The 20,475-nt window shown below is 41.4% G+C and overlaps 1 protein-coding gene across 1 annotated transcript in view; it reads left to right on the forward strand.

Moving 5' to 3' along the window:
* Positions 1–20,475, forward strand: part of SEMA5A (semaphorin 5A) — a 462,739-nt gene that overhangs the window by 206,171 nt on the left and 236,093 nt on the right. Inside the window, exon 3 of the mRNA XM_036896667.2 lies at positions 15,623–15,722. Within this exon, the coding sequence (XP_036752562.2) occupies positions 15,623–15,722 (100 nt within the window). The remainder of the gene's footprint in view (positions 1–15,622; positions 15,723–20,475) is intronic.

Genomic DNA, 20,475 nt, shown 5'->3' on the forward strand with positions numbered 1-20,475 from the left:
CAGGGGCTGTAGATGATTGGTGAGGGCTAATATGGTGTGGTATTGAAGGAAATGGGTTCTGCTCATTCATTCTTGGATTCGTTTGTGTTTGCTCGACGTTCCCTAAGTCTTATTGCTGACAGGTGGGGGGGGACCCATTTCCTTCTTGTTGTAGCCAGCTTCCTTCAACATCCCAATTAGAACTGTATTAAATACCATCTGTGTGCTGATGGCATCAAATTCTTATCGCAAGTCCAGCCTCACCTGAGCCCCACAGCTGCCCTGCCATGCCTCTGCCTAGTCATCTCCGCATTGGGATTTCCGGCGGGGAACCTCCATGCAGGCTTCCCTTATTTCCCCAATCAGGGGGTTTGAAACGTCTCCTTCATTTCCTCCTTCCCCCCTGCTTCCCTGGACTGCTGAGCTATACGCCCTTGCCTCTCATAGCCGAAGGAGATTTTAAAAGGGCAAAGTAGCTCATTTCCTGCCCCCTGCCCCTAGCCTTGGCTTTCTAGTGCTATAGAAGAGGGGCTGGCAAACACCACAGCCCACAACCCAGTCTGGCCCACCTCCAGGTATTGTGAATCATGTTTCACAGTTATTCGCATTAAGACACACCCATGCATTTGCATTTGTAGTGACAACAGCAAAGGTGTGTAGTTGTGACAGACCAAATGGCCTACAAAACCCAAAGTACTATCTGGAGCTTTATAGCAAGAATTGTCCACTTGCTGCCATAGAATAAAGCTGAAACTCTTCCTTCTTGACCTGCATGAACCTCCCCCTGCCCCGGCCCTGCCTTCTCGGGCCTCATCTTTCTTCCCACCGCCTTGCCGCTGCTGCTTGGTTTCGCCGGCTCATTCGCACCTTAGGGCCTCTCCCCAGGTGGCTCCCTTTCCTGGAATGCCTTTCTCCAGGTCTCTGTATGGCTTTTCTTGTCACTCAGGTCTCAGCTTAAATGTCACCTCAGCAGAGGGGTCTTCCCTGGACACTCTGTGTATAACTTTGCTCCACGCCACACTCAGGTCATTCTGCTGCGTGTACGTCTGACACTTACCATTTACTTCATCATCCTAGCCTCATGAGAATGTACGTGTAATGAGAGGGAGAACATCTCTCTGTCCCTGCAGTCTCTCCTTCTGAGACCAGGGCTGGTCACAGAGTTGGTAAGTGTCTGTTGAGCTAAGGCCATCACGCACCTGCTGGGGGGTGGCCCCCAGAGGGAGCATTCATGGGATCAAGCATGAGGTTGGTGTTGACCACAGCGACTGCTGTGAAAACTGGGTGCAGAGTGGTTTCAGTGACAAAGTCATTTGGGATCCATCAGGAAATGAATTTGTGAACTTGCCAAGAAAAATTGAAGAGAAGATTAGAAATATGGCCATCACACTGAATTCACAACTCTCTCCACAGACTTCTTAAATACAGCTCCTAGTTTATTTACCAGTGGCTCTTACACAACCAGATTGTGGTCTGAGTCAGACTAGTGCCTGGAAATGAAAACAGCCACAGCCTCCCGCAAATAAAGCAAAGGGGACAGAACAAAAGGGAACAGCCCGGGCCTCTTCCCCTGACTGTGCACCACTTGGAGCCTGTCTTGGTCGAGGTCGGGATTTGAGGGTGTGGGGTGCAGAGCTCTCTGGATGCCGGACCAAGGCAGAAACCCACCTTTGCTGGAAATACAAACCATTCATGGTTAAGCCATAAATACCAGCTTCTGTTTTGCATTTAAAACATACCCTTTTTTTTTTTTTTTTTGGTCTAATATCTTGAGCGTTTGGCTTGGGGTTAGTGGTACCTAAGTAAGCCGGCAAGTGGTGTGTGGAAATTTTATGGAACTGTACGTAACATCAGCTAATAGACCATGCTCGGACTTCACTTCCAGGAGGTTTGCTTTTTTCTCTCTGATGAAATGGAAGTATAGTAATTAGCTGGGATTTCAACGATTTTGCGTGACCATGCATAGAGCACTCAACTTTTGTAATGAGTTGGGTAATGATTTCCTGTATTCTTTTTAAATTTTAGTTGAAAGGTATGAAAGGACATATAAAATGAACAGAGTAAAATGTTCTAGAAATGCTATTACTTATTGCCGTCATGTGATATATGGTAAATCATGTACAGAGTGATCAGGGCATCTTTCTAGACTAACCTGTGTTGATGTGCTGAGTGAATTTTGCTCTTCTGGACTCTAGATTTCTTCTTGTTAAAATGAGGCATTTGAGTAGATGTGTCCAGATGTTTCTTCTTACTTGAAGATTGTGTATTATATTTTCTTTGTTACTGAAGAATTATGCTAGCATATTTAATTACCTGTAATTCAAGTTATTGAGCTCTGGCTCTGTGATCTTTCAGAGCAGAGGTTGGCTGTAAAAGGCCAGGTAGTAAATATTTTAGACCTTGGAGGTCAGACAATCTTTACTCAACTCTGCCAATGTAGAGCAAATGCAGCCATAGAATATACAGAATCAAATGGGCAATGCCGTGGTTCATAAAAATTTGTCTATAAAGACAGGCCATGGGCCTGATGTGGCACAGGGACCATCATTTGCTGATCTGTGTTCTAGAGCCTAGATGCTAATAATTATACTCTACATAAATATGTAACTATTAGAAATTGCTTCTTTTAATAAATTCACAGTATTATTTGGATTTCATCTTGTTCACATATAAAACAATTAGAAGAATGATAGGATATAGTTCATAAGTACTGCTTGAACATATTCACCAGTCAAAATATATTAGGCAGTATCTGGTGGGCCGGGAAGGATGGAAAGCAGCTAGGGAGGGTTACCGACCAAGGTACAGGTGGCTTCTGGGGCTGCACTGTGCCTTTAAATGTCCAACACTATATTCAGGGCATTTTCATGTGACCCTATTCTGCTGCACTTTAGAATACAGATATTAATAAACTTGTACCCTACTTTTAAGTGGCTCCCCACCTGTTATATTTGTTAGATAGCAGGAGGGAAGCAAAAGGGAAGACTGTTGAGAAAGGATGAATCATGTTAGTGAAGTGGGAATGTGAGAATGAGTTCCGTGAAAAGCTGGCTGTGGCGTGACTGAGGTGTCTGTGTGTGGGGCAAATGGAAGAGATGGGAAGAGCAGGTGGGTTTGTGAGGGACTGGTGGCCAGGCAGAGGCAGTGTGCTGTGGCCCGTGGGATCTGGCAGGGAGGGAAAGCCTACAAGCAGAGTATAGCTTTCCCACTTGAGACTGGTGAGTCCATGTTTCTGGAAGCCCAGGGACATCATAAACTAAGAATGTGTCTGAATCCGTGTGTGCGTGTTTCACAAGTGAACTGGGACACTCGAAACTCTGAATCTGACTTTTCTTCTTTCCAACCCTCACAAAAGATTTATCCAAGCACCTTGCATTTTGCCTTTCATTCTTCATTGAATATCAGCGTTAATTATTCAGTAGAACAATGAGTAATGTAATGGAGTATCTGTGCATTACTGTTAATTTCTTGGTATCTTGTTGATTTCTCTGGAAGAAACAAAGTAAAAATTCATAAGTAGAGGAATTTATTGTGCTGGCTTTGGGAAAAAAATGGGGCTGAGAGCTGTGAAGTATTTGAAGCAAGATCACAATGAAATGTCGTCGTTGTATTATGAATGACATTTCCCTGTTTTCCTGGGTCTAGTACAACTCATATAAAGAGTTTGGCAGGTTTGATCCTCGGAGAGATTGCCCTTTTGGAAGAACTGTAGACTGACCGCCTGAGAGATTCTGATGCTATCGCGGGGAATGAAGATCTCTTCTTAGACAACAGGTTAAATAATTCCAGAGAAAGTGAGAGAGTGATGTCTATGTATTTCTGACTCATCCAAACCAAACTTGTCTGTATTTGAACACCTTCCAGGACTATTTACATGGACTTTATTATTTTACTTACTGTGATTATCATCAAATGGGTTAACTTCTGAGTTAGAGGATCCCCAAAGCTCCCCTCTGTTTCAATGATTTCACTAGAAAAAACTCAACTCAGAAAAGTTTTAAAACTCATAGTTATGGCTTATTGCAGAAAAAAGGTGCACATTAAAATTAGCAAAGGCAAAAGACACACAGAGCACAGGCCAGGAGAGACTAGGGGCATGGTTCTGCTTGTTCCCTCCCAGTGGGGCCACGGGCACAGCACTCAGTTCTCTTAGCAGTGATGTGCAACGAGATGCATGGGATATTGCCAACCAGAGAATCTCATTTGAGCCTTGGTGTCCAGGTGTTTTTTGTTTTCTGCTTTGGCATAGTCAGTTGACATGGAAGTCCTATGTGGCTGACCTTAGTTATTCAGCCTCTAGCCCCTGTAGAGGTCACACTGATAGAGCACAGCCAAAGGTCACCACCATCAATCACATTGCCAGCATAGACTACCTGGTGTGGCCCGAGGCCCCTAGATATACAAAGGTACTCTTATCAGGCATGGTTTCCTAGGAGCTAGGCAGGAGTGCTGCTTCTCTTTGGAATATGCAGTATTTGAACACCCCAGATCTGCCGAGTCAACTAGTTACCCAGCAGTCTCTTGATTAATAGATTTCTGTGAAAGAATGTTATCTTCTCACTTTGAATGGTTCTTCATGGCTTTTTCCAGCCTTCAGCAGGTGGACTGTGACTTAATGAAATTGAGAGTAGTTCTAAGAGAAGGCTAAATTGATGATAGTCTGTTTGGTACTCAGGATGTTGCCAAATGATACAGAAGAGCCATCCTGATGGTAAAATCATGATGCAGGTGAAAACAGCCCTTTCTGGAATAGAGTGATGGCACCGGGGACTGGTCTTTCCTGAAAACCTCTCAGGAGTTAGGAACACTGGTGGATCTTCATGGGAATTAATTCACACATTCTTCTCAGCACAAACTCTGCTTTTCTTATTCCTCATGGTTCCACAGATGAAAAGTTCTGTATCTGAGCTTCAAACCCTAGTCAGCCAAACTCCAAGGGCTGTGTTACTTTCATGAATGATTGGGTGAATGGAGGCAAGTTCTGTTGAAATCAGTCTCTGACTCAGCTGGAGTGTTCCTGGCAGTTGGTTCTGAGAAGATCCAGAGGTAATTGTTTTTTCGGTAATGGATGTAATAGGACAGTGCTCTGTATTACCAAGAAGCCCTGTCTTAATACCTTATCTATGCGTTATCCAACAGTGTAGCCACGAGCTGTGTTTGGCTATTGAGCATTTGAAATGTGGCTGGTTCTCATGGAGATGTGCAGTAGTATATAACACACATTATATTTCAAAGACTTAGAACAGGCACATGAAATGAAAATATCTCACTGATTTTGCTTTTAATAGCATGTTAAAATGATATCCTGGATATACTGGGCTAAATAAATTATATTGTTGGAAGTTAATTTTACTTGCTTCTTAACATTTTTTAATGTAGCACATTATATGTATAGGTCACATTATATTTTCATTGGATAGCACTTCCTTAGAGCATTTATCATCATGTTTTCCTTGGGACCAGCTAGCATTTCTCTTCTTTGGCTGAGTTCTTCTGTGTGTATATCTCACCTTTTTAGCTAAATTATAAGTGTAGTGAAGGCAGAGGTCTGTCTTACATAACCATGCATTCTACCCAGATCCTACAGTGCTGGCTACAGTACCTATCTGCTTCCATGGACCAGATACTCAAGAAATAGTAGTTGACCATTTAAGTGAATAATTGTGCTACCCCAATATTCTTGATGTGTTATCATTCCAATGCTTAACCCTAAAGTTCCTTGAAAATTCTTCATCTGTTTTAGGAAACATTCTAGTTCTGATGTATGGATGGAATCAGTACTTATGCAGTGATACCATCTTGGGACTTACTAGAATGTCTTCAAGGAAGGTGGTTTCCTTGCACAACTCTGGCATGTCTCCTATGTTCCTGTGGCTTGCTTCTAACCCTGAATCCTGAGGTCTGCTGAGGTATTGTTTTACATGAGAACATGCGATTTTCCAGTAGCAAAGAGACAGAGAAGAAACTGAACATGAATTATGAGAAAAAGACATTAGCTTCAGGAAATAATTTATTTTCTCAAAGCCAAGGTCTGGCAATTCCCTGACTATGTGGCAGTGCTAAGTGTAGGAACATTTTAAAACCAAGAGCTGTAATGTTCTAAGAAATTCCTGAAACTGTTTTTTTTGCAATTCCTGTCATTACCCAGTGGCAAATAGCTTTATCTGTACCCTTCAGACTTCTGGTCATCACTGTCTACATAGCAAGCACATGCCACTTCTGGAATAATCTAAGTGCTCATTGAATATAAATTGTTCATTTATAAATTTTGAGTCATATTAACATCATTTGTAATTCTAAAGTTATAAATCTAAAGGAAATTACTTTTTAATGTTCTCTGGCACAACATTAAGATTTTTCAATTAGATTTTATAGCCTACAGTCATATGCTGCAGCTCACAGGCAAAATTAAGACCCTTGTGTACTAAGGAAGTTTCCCGTAGGTGGCCAGGGTGCTTAAAAGCTACACGGAGTTTGGGGTAGGAACTCTCCAGCACCAACCTCACAGCCTCAAGGACAAAGCTGATTACATTCCAGGAGTTTGACGGTCTTACCTGGTTTCCATAGGAATTTACATAATCTTTTAAATTAAAAAAAAATATGCTTTGATGGGTGGATGAATAGAAATTGCTTCTTGTGTGAGTTACCCAGCAATAAAAACCTGCCACTGATCAGCTTGGGTCTTATCTGGCAGCCTCCAGGAGTAATTGTTCCAGATGGTTTAATGCAATAGGTAGTTTCCATGGTCTTAAAAAATTAGAAACAAAAGGGAAGGCACCACCAGCTGAACAGGTGGATTTCGGTTCCAGCTTACTGACAACTTTTCAGAAGCTTCTCTTTACACCTTAGGAGGTGTGTCTCAGGTAACCCTTGGAGTGTTTTGAGTCAGTGCAGCCTGGACCTCACTTAACACTAACATTTAGATCCTGAAATTGAGTAAGTATTTCTGGCATGGCCAGAAAATCATGTAAACAAATGAAAATTTGGGGAAACAGTGGACATGATGAACCTCACCCTTGATTCAGTTGGTTATGGGTTGGTAGTTGATTCTAGTGCAATTCTCTTTCTTAAGATTTCTCTTAAAATACATACCCAGAAAAAATACCAAACATATTTATTTAGTTCTGTATTACCCTGAGAATCTAACTTTGAGAAACGATATGTCTAAAAGTCACACAGAATGCCTTTGAGGAGGGAAGCTTGCCCTCTGCCTGACCTGGGCCAGCCCTTATTCAACAGCTCCTTCCCTGATACAAGCTGTCTGTACCTGGAATAGTGTGTGCATTCTTTCCTATGATTTAATGGATTTGTAGCTATTATTTAATGTTTATTTACATAGTGAATATACATATTTTAACTTGGGTTCCAGGCTGTGAAACATAGCTTAAAATGAGACTTGTGGGTTTGAATTGTGTTTGAGTTCAGAAGACCCAAATCAGTAACGCTTCAGCTATTCACAACTTTTTGGTTTCTTAGCAATTTATGTGGCAGGCTGGCTGTCCAGGATGAAGCAGCGAAGTTTAGAAGAACCCAAATCCAAAGCACAGATATTTTGTGGAACTTGCTATTTGTTCACTATATTTTTCCTAGAGTGAATGTGTGAAAAATAGATTAAGTTTATTATATGTCATTGCAAGGAAAACACGGGAGACTTAACAGCACACCTGGCTCATGTTGAGCAGATACACGACCAAATCCAAGACCTCTGAAGAAGCGTCGGTGGCATTTAAAAATGCTGTTGTTTTATGTGTCATGTTGACAAATAAAAATGTAAATGAAAGATGCTTTATGCTTCCTGATATGTTGGATTCTTTTTGCTTTAATTTTACTGGTATAAAATGTTTTAATTTCTTGGTTTTTATTGACTATCTTTGTTTTATTTTAAATAAAAAGTACTATAAATGGAACATTTTGATCATTTCCTATAGTATGCTTTGAGAGCTTTTTTTTCTCTCTACTATAGTCTTTAGTGGGTATTTTATATATAAATTATTATTTATATAAATACATACATTATTCATATATACAGTCTTTTCACACTTATGCAAATTCATATGTGTATATATATGAGATAAACATATTGATGCCTTTATCTAGCTGTAAGTATGTATAACTAGATATATATATAGTCTGTATCTAGGTATGAGTATATATGTAAGCATATAGTTATATATACATATTTACATATCTATGTATAAATGTGAGTAAACGTATATATACACACATGCATGCATGTGCTACTATGTGTGTATATAATATATGAATATATTGGTGTCTAAATCTAGATATCGGTATTTTGATTCCTTAAAATACTACAGTTTAGAAAGCTTTTTGTGCTCAGCTAAGTATGATGGATACCCCTCAATGGTATTTGCACTTGTATATTCTACTAATGCTGTGTTGGAGAAGAAAACAGATCGGTGTAGAAGTCACAGGACTTGGGACTTTCCACGTTGCCTCTCATAGATGAGCAGCTTTGGGAGGTCATGTGATTTATCTGCTCTTAGTTTTATCAGCTATGAAATAAGAGGAGGTGGATTGGAGGGTAACCCATGTCTGCTAGGACTCCTTGATTCTTCTAAGTCCTAGATAGGAACTGAAGTGAAAATAGTTGAGGTGTATGTGTTTGGAAAAACAATATTGGCCTGATACTTTTCAGACTTAATAGAAAGCTCAAGTAAGGCATTATTATGTGCATATTTCTGCGTTAGCTGATGTAAGCAGGACCTGTCTTGGAAAAAATGATGAAGGAGATGAATTTCCCACTGCTGGGCTCTTCCTCCTCCAGATGCCTTAATGCCCATGGGGGGCCTGGTTTCTGGCTGCTTTTCTCTGGGGCCTGCCTTCTTCCAGTGTGCCCTGCACAGTCAGCAGCCTGGGCTGGAAGATTCCTCCCTCTCATCTGAAAATGACCACCAATTCCCTTCTTCCCAATTTTGCTCTGTTTTGATAGGTTATAGCTAACTGTTTCCAATAAATTAATCCATGCTGATACATTATTAGGTGCTAAGGATTAATGTACTTTAAACATTCCTTGAAAAATTGATTTTTCATTTGGACCTTATTCCTATCCTGGGTTTAAATTCCAACTTGGCTGCTTACCACTTACGTTAAATTTGGCAAGATGTTTAACTTGTCCAAATCTTGGGGATTTAAAAAAATTTTTTTTACTTGTATAGCAAAGATTATAGCTCTACCTTCCTAGGATTATGAACATGAAATGAAATAAGAAATTGATAACCTGTGAAAGTTCCTGAAACCAGGTAAACACTGAAAATACAGTAAAAAAAAAGTATAAATAAGAGACATTGGTTTTTCTGACATCTTTCTCACAACCATTAATGTTTGTGACTTTTCGTATTTCCTCCTTGGTGAAGTGGTTTGTGTTGGCCTACCACATGACAAATATTTGAGGCTTTGGGACTGAAAAATTTTACAATTACATAACAAATTTCAGACACAATTCAGGTAGCTGAAAAACTGGATGTGTCTTATTTTTGGGGTGAAACATGGCTTGGGGGTGTGCTGAGTTACTGCCTTGCTCTGAGTGATTGTTGGAGGGACAGGCCTGGAAAAGCACATGGGAAAGGGGAAGAAGAATGGTGGTGGCAGTCAGGAGGCGGCGCAGTGATGCAGCATAGGCCTGCTGCTCTAGTCTTCTCCTTATGGCCTTTTGAAACTCCCATCCTTTCTTTGCTTGTCTTATTTTTAGCATTGGTGGTGTTGATAGAATGGCTTATATAATGCAGTGAAGCTGAAATTGAGGTCTGTAGAAGGGAGGTGCATCCAGTTTTACAAGTGATAGGTATCTTTGATGTGGGATGGTCCCTTACACAACTTGAGAAAAGGTCAGGCAAGAAGCCTTCCAGAATGTTCCGCCAAGGGTACACCTTGCACTTCTCTTCCTGCCCCGAGGTGCCCTTTGTGCCAACAGGAGTGTCCTTTTGCTCTTGTCCTTTCAGGAAAGGTCCCATCTCTACACATCAGAGCCAGACAGCTTGAACAATCACTGCCTTCTCACTCCAGAATATTCTTCACTCCAATAAGCAGATCAGTGCGTGGTTACCGACATCTCCTCCCCCTTCTTTACATCAAGACCCTTCTGTCATAAAGCCTAACTAATGAAAATGGTGAATGCTTTTTCCTATAGATCTTAACTGACATGCAGATAGATCAACATTATTAGTAATAATAACAGTAAGAACAAGAAATGTACTATTTCTTAAGCTGAGCGGGTGGCACTTTTTATTTAACAGTACATATGTGTGGAATAAACTAACTTTCAAAGTGAAGAGGTCACTGATTTTTCTTTCTTCCTGTGACCTTTCAAGTGTGTTGCATAGACAACTGCATTTTTAGAGTTCCTGCAGTTTAGGAGCATAGCATAGTAGCTGAAAACACCAGCTCCAAAAGTAGGAGCTGAATCTTACCAGCTGTTGACCTGGGAAAAATTTGATTTCCTCGCCTATCATAGGGTGGGTGTGAGAAATACAGGAATTAATAAAGTATATAGAGTAAGCAGCATCTTGCAGATGGCATGTACTACTGAAATGCTAGCTAGTTTTGTTGGCTGCTTGACCGGTATCATGTTATCAGCATGATTATTTCCATGTGCAGTATCAGATAGCAAAATGAAAATAGAATTTCATGGCACTTGCACCTTAATATCTGCATATATATGTTGGTACCCACGTTCCTTTCCCTTTGCAGCAGGCTTTCCCACCACCCTCCGGTACCACCCAGGTCAGTCTGTGGCTCAGTTTTCAATGTGGGTTTCAGATTCCCAAAAGCAGTTTCAAAGTCCTGCTTTCTTAACCCCATAACTGACTGGGGTTTGAAGGAATGAAGAATGAGACTCAGGCTCCCAGAGCTACCCCGGCGGGACCCGGGCGGCCCTGCCCCGTGTTGGCCCGCACTCAGCTGGGTCTCTGGAATCAGCAGGTGGAGGAGCCGTCAGTCTGGTCTTTGGCGTGACTGTCGGGTTCCGGACCAGTGCTGTTCCTCCACAGCAGGACCTCCTGTGATCAGGCGCTGGAAGGTTTTCTTGGCTGATAGCCATCCTTACCTTGGATATCTTTAGAGTGTTTACATTTTTTTAAATAGCAAATTTGCTCCTTTTTTAAAATTTCTTTTTGTAGTAGGGGGTGGCTAACTTTGTTAAACTAGTCTCTATATATATTTGGATCAAATTTATTGATATGACACATGTTCATAAAAGTAAATATTTCTTGAAGCTGTAACACTGGGTTCTTTTAAAAACTGAGTCGGTACACTTTTGATAGGATATTTACAAAACAACCGTGTGGATGCTTATGTAGTAGTAAGAGAAGACAAATATGAATCACCATAGCTAATTTTACAATAGAAAATAATTGCCAGAGCCCATATTTCAACAGCCATGCTTGTGTGATGAATGGACTAGCTAGAATGATTAACATCAAATATTAAAAATTTTCTACAAAGTACTCAATTGGAAATTACAGGTTTTATGTTACAACTTAACTTCCAAACAATGGTCATATTGGCTGCTATATTTAACATCCATTTCATCATACGGTCCTTTCAGCAAGATCAGAAGAGAGGGGTGGGAGGAAAAAGGTAAACCTGTGATTGGGGGAAGTCACATGTATTAGTGAGTGTGTACGAGTGTGTATGAGTGAATGGTAGCTCTCCACTCACCATGTGCTGTGTGCCCTCCCCCACTCACCTTACTCTCTCACCTCTCTGTGGTGTCTGGTGGGCTTGTTCTCCATTACCTGCTCTGGGTTAAGACTTTCTCCTCTTCCTCCTTACTCGACTGAACAATCCTAGCCCCATAACTGTTCATTTTCTGGTTTCTTAGAATGTAGCATCAATAACTTCTTTCTGCTGCTTTTGAAATCTGTTATTGTGATGGTGAATTCTACTGGTAGAATTTCTGATGTTAAGCTTGTGGAGCCATTCTTTTGTTTCTGGAATAAACCCTGTCCCATATGAAGCAGAGTGTATGTGCATGTGTGTGTGATTTGCTGATACATGTATTCCCTTAGGTCTGTTTTCAGCTGTGTACTTTGATGAGGTGGGCCCATGATTTTCCTTTCTCATAATGACCTTGTCCAGCTTTAGTATCAAGGTTATCAAGATCAAAATAATCTTCAAACTGCGTTAGGAAGCTGTACTTTTTCCAGTCTCTGAAATAATTTCTATGAAGTTGAGATTACAAGTTTCTTAAGGAATTGTTAAAACTTACATGTAAAAGTGAGCCTGTGGCCTTTTTTGGTAAACTACTTGGGTACTTACTATGTGTTTTGTTTGGGTATTAGAAACTGTAGTATATGAAAATGTATTTGAAAAAGTTCTTTTAATGGGGGTATTATGCATATACTTAAAGGCAGAAGGGAAGGAACTTGGTAACATTAGAGATTTTAGAGGAAAAAAAGAGGTGATTTGGGAAAGGGATAAAGAAGGAGAGAAGAGATGGGAAGGAAGCGAAGTTGAAAGGACCAGTCCTTGAAAAGTGGACCGAGCTCTGTGACCGTGTTCTTACAGGGCAAATTTGAGAGGATCGGGATTGACGGGGCATTTTTTGGTTAGAGATGGGCTGGTTCAGGAGTTCTCTCTCAAGGCTCTCATGTTCTCCAGTCAGACAGGAGGCCATGTAACATGGAAGGTCGAAACAGCCAGGGGGAGGGTCGGTTGCACAGGAAAGTCAAAAAAGATGAGAATATGCGGGTTATTCAACTTTGCTATTAACCATAAAAAAGTGCATTTTTAATGGGGAAGCACATTAGAAATTCAAATAAGGAAAATCCAACAATATTGACAAAACTCTATGTCGTTAACTCATTTCCCCCTTCCTCCTTTCATTATCTGAGGGCATTTCAGGAAGGAGCATAACTCTTCCTTCTGCTTAGTACAGGAACCCAAACCTGAAGTGACCTGTCGGCCTCCAGGGCCATATTGGCCACCTTCTTCCAATTCTTCTAACTGAAAAGGCAGATAAATGTTAAGCTATTTTCTTCTGATGTCTATTCATAGTCGTCTCCGCCCTCACATGGCTCATTTTCTGCTCCTTTAACAGAAAGGTCCAGCCCTGCTCTTGCCTCCCCACCTTGAATGTGGCGCGTGTGGCCGGCTTTGGACGCTGCGCGTTTTGGTGAAGAGAGCGCTGAAACGTGCGCTCAGGGGCCGTGGGCTCCAGGCCTGGCTGGGCTCTCTCTCTAGTCTTAGGTTTCCTGTCTGTGTGATGAAGTTCTTGAACTAAAACAACTCTATGGACACTTCTAGGTCTTAGCCAGGCTTAACAAAGGCTCTGTGGTGAACATGCCATTGGGAACTTTTCATAGGTAACGTTCTATATAGTCGCACTGAACCCAGTGTCTTTCTCTAAAACCAGCCATACCTCCTGACATCTATGTACCCGTCATCATTGTTCTCTTCACTCAGTCTTGAAACTACTTTGCCGTCTTTAACTTCTTCCCTTTAGGCCTGATGTCCAGTTAGTTACCTGGCCAGTGGGACTCTCTCATTGCATCTGCCTTTTGCATTTTCATAGCCATTACAAATAGAGCCACTACCTAAGTTGTGTGATTTTTATTTTTTTAACACCTAATATTCTGGCCTCCACTCGTTTCTCTTTGCTGCCTATCAATGGCCATTCATGTTCATAAGATACTTGCTTTAATGTGTGAAGTGTTTGCTTGAAAACTTCTCAAAGCCTTTCCATTACAGATGAAGTCAAGTCCAAACTTTTAAAACTATAAACAGATAATTTTAGTTACATTTAAATATACCTTCCAGTTACCTTCCCCAGTAGTTTCTTGAGTTACCACTGCTTTTTCCTTTCTTTCTGCTCCTTTTCCTTCTTTCCTTTCAGTTCTAACTTTCTTCTGTTGAATTCACCTACTCATTCTGTCTTTAATCCACACATTTATATCACCCATCACGTTCAAGGTGCTGTGGAGCTGCAGAGAGCTATGTGGACATAAGAGCAGTGTGGTCCTGTCTCCCCCAAACAGAGAAGCTGCTCAGGGGCATGATGGGGGAGGTGAGCAATACTGGCTACAGCCGTAGTCCCCCACATTGCTCTCCTGCTTCCTGAAGAACACACCTGTACTGAAAATATGCAGTTGTATCTTCCCTATCTTTCCACCTAGGTCCTCAATCCACTCTCCTTTCTGTGTACAAATACTTCCTGTAACCCTACAAATACATGTAAGGATCTTGTATGTTTAAAGAAGATGCAGTGTTTAAAGACGATATTAGTGCTGTTTCCCCGAGTTATAAACTCCCAGAAGAGACCATTTACTAACTTTTTGCTAGCTCCAGGGCCTTACCCATACTCTGCTATAAATAAGAACTTTTAAAAATTGACTTGCCTATAAAATGAAGACATGAATATAAACAGCTAATAAGAATCAAGATACACATTAAAATTTCAAAAACCACATACAGATCTCTATATAACTCAACCTTGGTCTCCCTTATGCAGAATAGAACTTGCAGTTTGTGTCATTTTTTTCACCCCAATCACTGATAGAGAAATGCCATATTTATTATTGAGAGCTCTTCCTTGAAAATTATCCATCTCAATCACATCAACAAAGGCGTTTCTACAGGATGTATTATGGGGCATGGGCATTAATTCCATGTTAGATCTGTCTCTAGCATCTGCTTTTGTTGAAAGAGATCTCTCCTATGTTACACATTTTCCCTTCAAACCAATAACTTTATTGAGTAATACTTGTCATGTGCCTGTTTAGTCAGTGTGATATCACTAATCTATTAAAATAAGAAAAATATTAAATCTAAGAGAAAAAGATAAATAACACAGCAGAGTGTCAGGGATGATGATAAGGTATGGCACAACTGGCAGGCAACTCACTGAATTTTTTTGTTTTTTGTTATCAGAAATGAGCTTGTGGAAGTCACAGAAATGGCTTGCGAAGTGGCAGCATGCTATGCCTCTTTGAATAGTGTCATTTGGTTTATAATCAGGGTCTCAGCTAGAGGCTATTTAATAGGAGTTGACAGTGCTTGTAAAAATCCTGTTTTTGAAGAGTGGCTATTTCCTGATTTCCCTTAGAAAAAAATGCAAATGAGGTCTAGAGGTCATTGTGGATTTCTCATCTAGAAAGGACTGAATGTGTTTAATGAGTCTAAACATGGGTCCAAAATAGAAACCCAAAGGACAGGGAAACGCAATGTCCTCTTTGAAAGAAGGAAAATGGTGCTTCTGTGTCTGTCCTTGTTCAGAAGGAGGGTTTTTGTGATTTTTCCAAATCTTCAGCTTTTTCCCGTGAAGTTGCACAGGAAATGGTCTTGTTTGCAGTCAGTCTCCTCTGATGAATTATGTGATTGCTGTGCTGTTTTCTGCCTAGCCCAGAGCTGAAAGGAAAATGCACATCTGGCTTGTAAATCACAACCAAGCATTGGTGCCTCACTCATTCTTTACTGGGTGGCTGCCCTCTATGTTTTACACATTCTCAGCATACATTATAGGACATCCTGATGGAAACCTCCAGTGGCTCCTAAGCCATCACATCAGGGAACCTTCAAACCCTCTCTGAAATGTCATGTTTGCTATCTGATGTACACTCTCTGTGGTCCCTAGAGGAAACATCATTCATTTTTATCTTTTTATGTATTTATTTTTCCTATTTAGAGATTGGCCCCTGGTTACGGGAGTTCAGAGCGAAGAATGCTGTGGATTTCTCGCAGTTAACATTTGACCCAGGACAGAAAGAGCTTGTTGTAGGAGCAAGGTGAGAGATCTTAATGTTTTGCCACCCAGATATTTTCAGACCTTGTGTTACTTGTGTGCAATTATACTTGAGCTGCTCCGCCATAGTTGACAAGTGCCACGTGATATTTCTTCTAAGAATGAAATACAGTATGATTGTCATAAAGTATGCTGCTAATAATAGGATGGCTACTGATCTTTATAGCAAGCATTTATTGGGTTCTACCCCTGTGCTAGTAGCTGTCCTAACATGAATTAATTCTTTTCTCCCTCCCATTAAACCTGAGAGGTAGGTATTGTCGCATCCCTATTTTAGAGATGAGGAAATTACAGCAGAAGGTGGGTAAGTATGTTGCCGTGGGACATATTTATTAATGTCTACTAAAAGATGGACCCATGTTGTGGACCCTGGCAGTTTGACTCCAGAAACCATGTTCTTAACTTCACCTTACATTCACTACATTCTTCAGTAAAACTCTAGAGATGTTTGCTGAAGAATGTAGAGAGACCTGAATATCCATTCCAATGCCCATTGTTAGCTTTCTTTGTGAGTTTGGTTAGGCAGTTGAGAATTCTAGCAAGTTGTTGTTAGTTATCTGTCTGAAGGGGCACATGTTCCTGTATCCAGGTGAACGCCTGACGTCCCTTTTGACCACAAGGCCACTGGAACACAGAACAGATCTTGAGTCGAACAGTTTCCTCATATTTACTGTTGCTTCCTTAGAAAACACACTGAACCCCTGCATTCAAACCACCTGTCCTGCCTGTGTTATTTTGAGGATGATGTGTGAAAACCACTTTATATCCCTCTCTTAGGAAAAATGATATGAGACTTGAAGGAAGAGGCCATTCATAGCGTTGGACTCTGCGGGCTCTCAAGGAATTGCTTTGCGCAGTGGAGTGCGCCTATCTATCTCTTGGCCAAAGCTATTGGACTGGAGAGCTTCCCTTTCATAGCAAGAACGGTTGTGCCATTTCCACACAGACCTGGGGAAGCTAAATCTATCTTAGGTTCTGGGCACTCTTGACAGACCCGAACAGTTCCTAGATCCATGGCTGTTGCTCATGGATCTCAAGGAAACCCTGCATACCCACCCAGCACTTGAAGACATTGAGATGTATGGCCGTAACTTTATGGGAACAGACAGGAGTTGACATAGCTCTTGGCACTTAGCATGTCGCCTTCATCTCTTCTCACGTTTTGTGCAGACAGTTTGGATTGGGTGGACTTGACCTGGTACTTTTGCCTACTTCTGCCCGTTGGGAATCCGCGGTGGGGCTTCTGATGCTGACTTCCATCAAATTCCACCACTGGCAGCCTGGGCTGTCTATTGTGAGGTTTTTAACTGGTCTGCTGCCACCGATTTTTCTCCCCTTCTGTATACCATGGGCAATGTCTTCTTCTTCAAATGCCCCCTTCATTAGCTCCCACTGGATAAATGTGGCTCACTGACCACCTGCTGTGGTCCCACATCCCTTACAGACTGTCACCTTGTTTTCACTCTCACAAAGCTAAGGCATGTGGGATTGTTTATGGTTCCCACATTATCAAATGCTTTTTTACTTGCCTTTAAGATTTGGTGACTCTTGCTTTTCTGGATGATTGTCCGCCAACCCACCCTCACCCCAAGTTGCCTACTCAGTGAACTCGTATTCTTAGTCAGGATGTGTCTCAAGGGCCCTCCACTGGGCCCAAGCTGCTATATTCCCTGCTCTGCGTGGTCTGTCAGCGCATCTACCACCCATCTTCATTACTGTCCTTACTGCATTATTTCTTGTTGGGTGCCACCTCCCTCCTGCCCCCCACTGACCCCATTATCAGACAGTGACTTACCAGATGGTAAAGGAGTGTCTGTCCTTTTTTGTGTGTGTTTCTCTAAAATGTAGTCCTGATAGAAGCTTAGAGATCTCTGTTGATGCAACATACATATTTTCAGAATGTGACTTGTGTATGTGCCTTCTGCACCTGGCAGGACTCTTAGGGGAAGAGGAATCAGGGTTGCAGCAGATTTATCCACATTTGGTCAATAACACAAGGGAGTGGCCATCTCTACACCCCAAAGCTAACCCTTAGGGAAATGACCTGTCAGCCAGTGGGGAAGAGGGCCCCCAGCTGAGGTAGCAGGTGCAAATAGGACCTCCACTGAGGGGGCTGAGTCTTGCATCCCTCATTCAATGCGTGAACAGACCAGCACTGTGCACACTTATACACCCTGCAGGTGGGTGGCTACTGAGCAGTGACACGGATTCTCTTAATGGGTGGGAGAAGCCAGTGAGCAAACTGGGACTTGGAAGAGACATCTCATGGCCCTGTCCTGGTTGGAGACAGCACTCAGGAACTGTCCCCAGGGAGCATCTGTCCCTGCAGGTCTCTATCCATCTCATTTCACCACTGCCCCAGCCCAGCCATGCTGGGAGGTATTGGGTGAGCCACCATGTCAACCTTGCCTAGTATGGTGCGGGGCCCAGGAGCAGTAGGAACACCAGACTGAGCACATAAATGTCCAGGAGGTGCAGATAGATTAGAATTTCAAGTAAGCATCCCTAGGAGCATGGACTCTGTCTTCTGTTCTAAACAGCGCTGGGTACATTGCAGACACTTGATAAACCAGTGACAGAAAGGGGCAGACCGGGCTTGCTCAGCGGCCTCACCTTGAGCCTGTTTCAGACTCTTAATTTTCTCATCTTTAGAATTGATATAATTATTCTTATCCTCATCAGCTGTTGTGAGGATTACATGAAATGACCCATGCAGAGCGACTGTCATGGGAATGGGCACCCAGCAAAGCTGCCGCAGCAGGGAAGCTCTGTGATGTGTCTGGGTCTCAGCGCATGTGCTCCATGTATGCCTCTGGCAGACACCAGTGAGTGAGGAGATGAGGAATTTTACCTAGGAAACTGGGTGGGATTAGGCTCAGAAAGTTTGGGAGGGAGTGTGAGCCGGTTATAAACCTTTAAAAATAACCCAGCCCTCAGATTCCTGTTTGGGAGTGCTTGATCTAGCAAAGTAAGTTTAGATAGCAGGTGTGTATTTCAGAAATCTGTAATGGTTTAACTATGTGAGCGGAGGAAAAATGCAGCATGGTGTTTTTGTTTTCTCATACTTAACACAGGCTTTGTGAAGCCATTTATGGGTGGCTTCACTTTATACCAGTGATATTTTAATGTTCCTGAAATTGAATTCACTGAAGGATTCTTTGTGTTCTTTGCAACAAGAAGTTTCTTGTGCTGCAAAAGAAAGCATCTTCTTTGGCAATTTGTGGTCATACAGTGCTAGAAGGTACATGCATATGAATTCATGCAATTTCTGGAAGGATCCGTAAATTTTCCATTTCCAAGGTTTACATTATCTTTCATATTATTTTAAGAACATTGACATTCATATCCTATTTTACCCAAGCCTCCATAAAAATTAATAATGCTTCTGTTTTTAGTAATGAGACTCAGGCATTTTCATTTTAGAAAATGTAGAAAATACAGCAAAACATAAAAGAAACACAGAATTTTGGAAATAATCACAGTTACCTTTTCAGTTTTATGTGATTTATATTTGCTTATACTATTGGGATAACAGTTTATGAGTGATTTATATACTTACTTGTCAAAAAACCCACTTTTAAAGCTTCCATTATATATATTCAAGTTCCAAAATGAAAGCCTATGATGTGCTTTAGTGATGATTTTAATAATAGTTCACAAAGTTGATTCAGGTGTAAATTTCAACTGCAGACAGGATATCAACAACAGAGGTTAAGAGAGGGTGATTACATTTTTATTCTCAGAATGAATCTGCTTGACTGTAGTGTTTCATGTTCGTTGTAAGGATGATGGTTGATCTGTGCTGAATTCAAATGTTATTCCAAATGGTAACTAACTTGGTCCACACACAATGCAGTGTTTGACAACAATCAGGGCATTTATAAATTGACTGTATTTTTATAAAGCATAAAGACACACTGTAGTAATAAAAAGGAACTTCTCACCTGAGAAAACGTGAGTTTCTTTCAGCGTTTTTGTTTCTTTTCTTTCAGCTACTTCCTACCTGTAGCTTGATCTCTCATTATTTCCCTCTTTCCTAACAAGCTTCAGTGTAATGAAAATGTAAGTTGAAGGGCAGGGCGTAGCCTTGCAACCTTTGATATTTTAGCAAGAACACTCACCTGTGAGCTCTCGCACAGCATCGTTAGTCCCAGCGGCCCAGCCATCTGCCGGGGTGAAGGTGGTGGGAGTGGAGTCCGTAGACCCAATACTTGGGACAGGTGACTGTAATAACTGATGACAAGCACATAAAGACTTATGTCCTTGGAAATTTTTGGGTTTAATTCTATTAAAATTACATCACATGATAGGAACATTATAAAGCTATCAGGAGAAAGGGTAATGGGGATGTGTGAATCTCCTTGCACACCTGGCCTGATGTGAGGACCAGCCCAGTGCCAGGCACCTTGCATGGCACTGCTGGACTTGCCACTACAGTCAGTGCCCTGTTTCCATCTGTGGGAAGATATTTCTGTGTATATGTCTGTACAACAAATAGCACAGACTTCTTAATCAGCATGTTTATTACTAAAAATAAAAACTAAAAGCCTAGTGCTTCCAAGGCAGAGCTTGTCTTCCTTACAGTCACAACAAACTAATCTTGACAAATTCTAGTGTATTATTTTGAACCATTGTTTTTGCCCAAGGCTTAAAATCTATAAAAAAATACAGATAAAAAGGGAAGATTAACTTGCTTTTGTGTTATGCTGGGACTGAATTTGCTTTAAGTGTTCAAA

This window comes from Manis pentadactyla, chromosome 2 (assembly GCF_030020395.1).
Source record: "Manis pentadactyla isolate mManPen7 chromosome 2, mManPen7.hap1, whole genome shotgun sequence".
Lineage (NCBI taxonomy): Eukaryota > Metazoa > Chordata > Mammalia > Pholidota > Manidae > Manis > Manis pentadactyla.